Source organism: Chaetura pelagica, unplaced genomic scaffold, assembly GCF_000747805.2.
Source record: "Chaetura pelagica isolate M959 unplaced genomic scaffold, ChaPel_1.0 scaffold132, whole genome shotgun sequence".
Lineage (NCBI taxonomy): Eukaryota > Metazoa > Chordata > Aves > Apodiformes > Apodidae > Chaetura > Chaetura pelagica.
The window spans coordinates 637,864-638,390 of NW_009952709.1; the positions used below are offsets into that span (position 1 = coordinate 637,864).

Below are 527 nucleotides of genomic sequence, written 5' to 3' on the forward strand. Positions count from 1 at the left end.
CCCGCGGGGGTCCCCCCGGAGCAGGCTGCTCACATCGGGGACGACTACGGGCGGGATTACCAGGCGGCCCGCGCCGTGGGCATGCACAGCTTCCTGCTGCGGCCGCCCGGGCACGGCCCCGAGCCCCGCGTGCCCCCCGAGCACGTCCTGCCCACGCTCGGCCACCTCCTGGCTCTGATTGAGAAGGGGTAGCTGCATTTCAGACCTGCACCCCTGCTGGGTGGGGAACCCGTCCTGGCGTGGGGTTTCTCGCTGTCCCTTGGGAAGGGAAATGAAACTAGCGCTTCTGAGCGCCGGGAGCAGGCACAGAGGAGTTGGTTCAATAAAATGGATCTGACCCGTTCAGCGTTGCCGCTGATGTCTTTCATCGCCCTAAAAACACGACGGAAGAGGGTCAGCAGTGGTGTCTTCCCCTAATGGAGCTGGGTCATCCTGTGGATGGAGAGGGACACTGAGGTTTATCCCTGCTCGGTCACCCCCGGGTGAGGCTCGAGCATCCCCTCATGCAGGCACCTCAGCAGAGATGG

The 527-nt window shown here is 64.3% G+C and overlaps 1 protein-coding gene across 1 annotated transcript in view; it reads left to right on the forward strand.

The window, feature by feature from the left end:
* Window positions 1-192, forward strand: part of ALAD (aminolevulinate dehydratase) — an 8,203-nt gene extending 8,011 nt beyond the window's left edge. Inside the window, exon 10 of the mRNA XM_009994331.1 lies at window positions 25-192. Within this exon, the coding sequence (XP_009992633.1) occupies window positions 25-192 (168 nt within the window). The remainder of the gene's footprint in view (window positions 1-24) is intronic.
* Window positions 193-527: the final 335 nt, after the last annotated feature.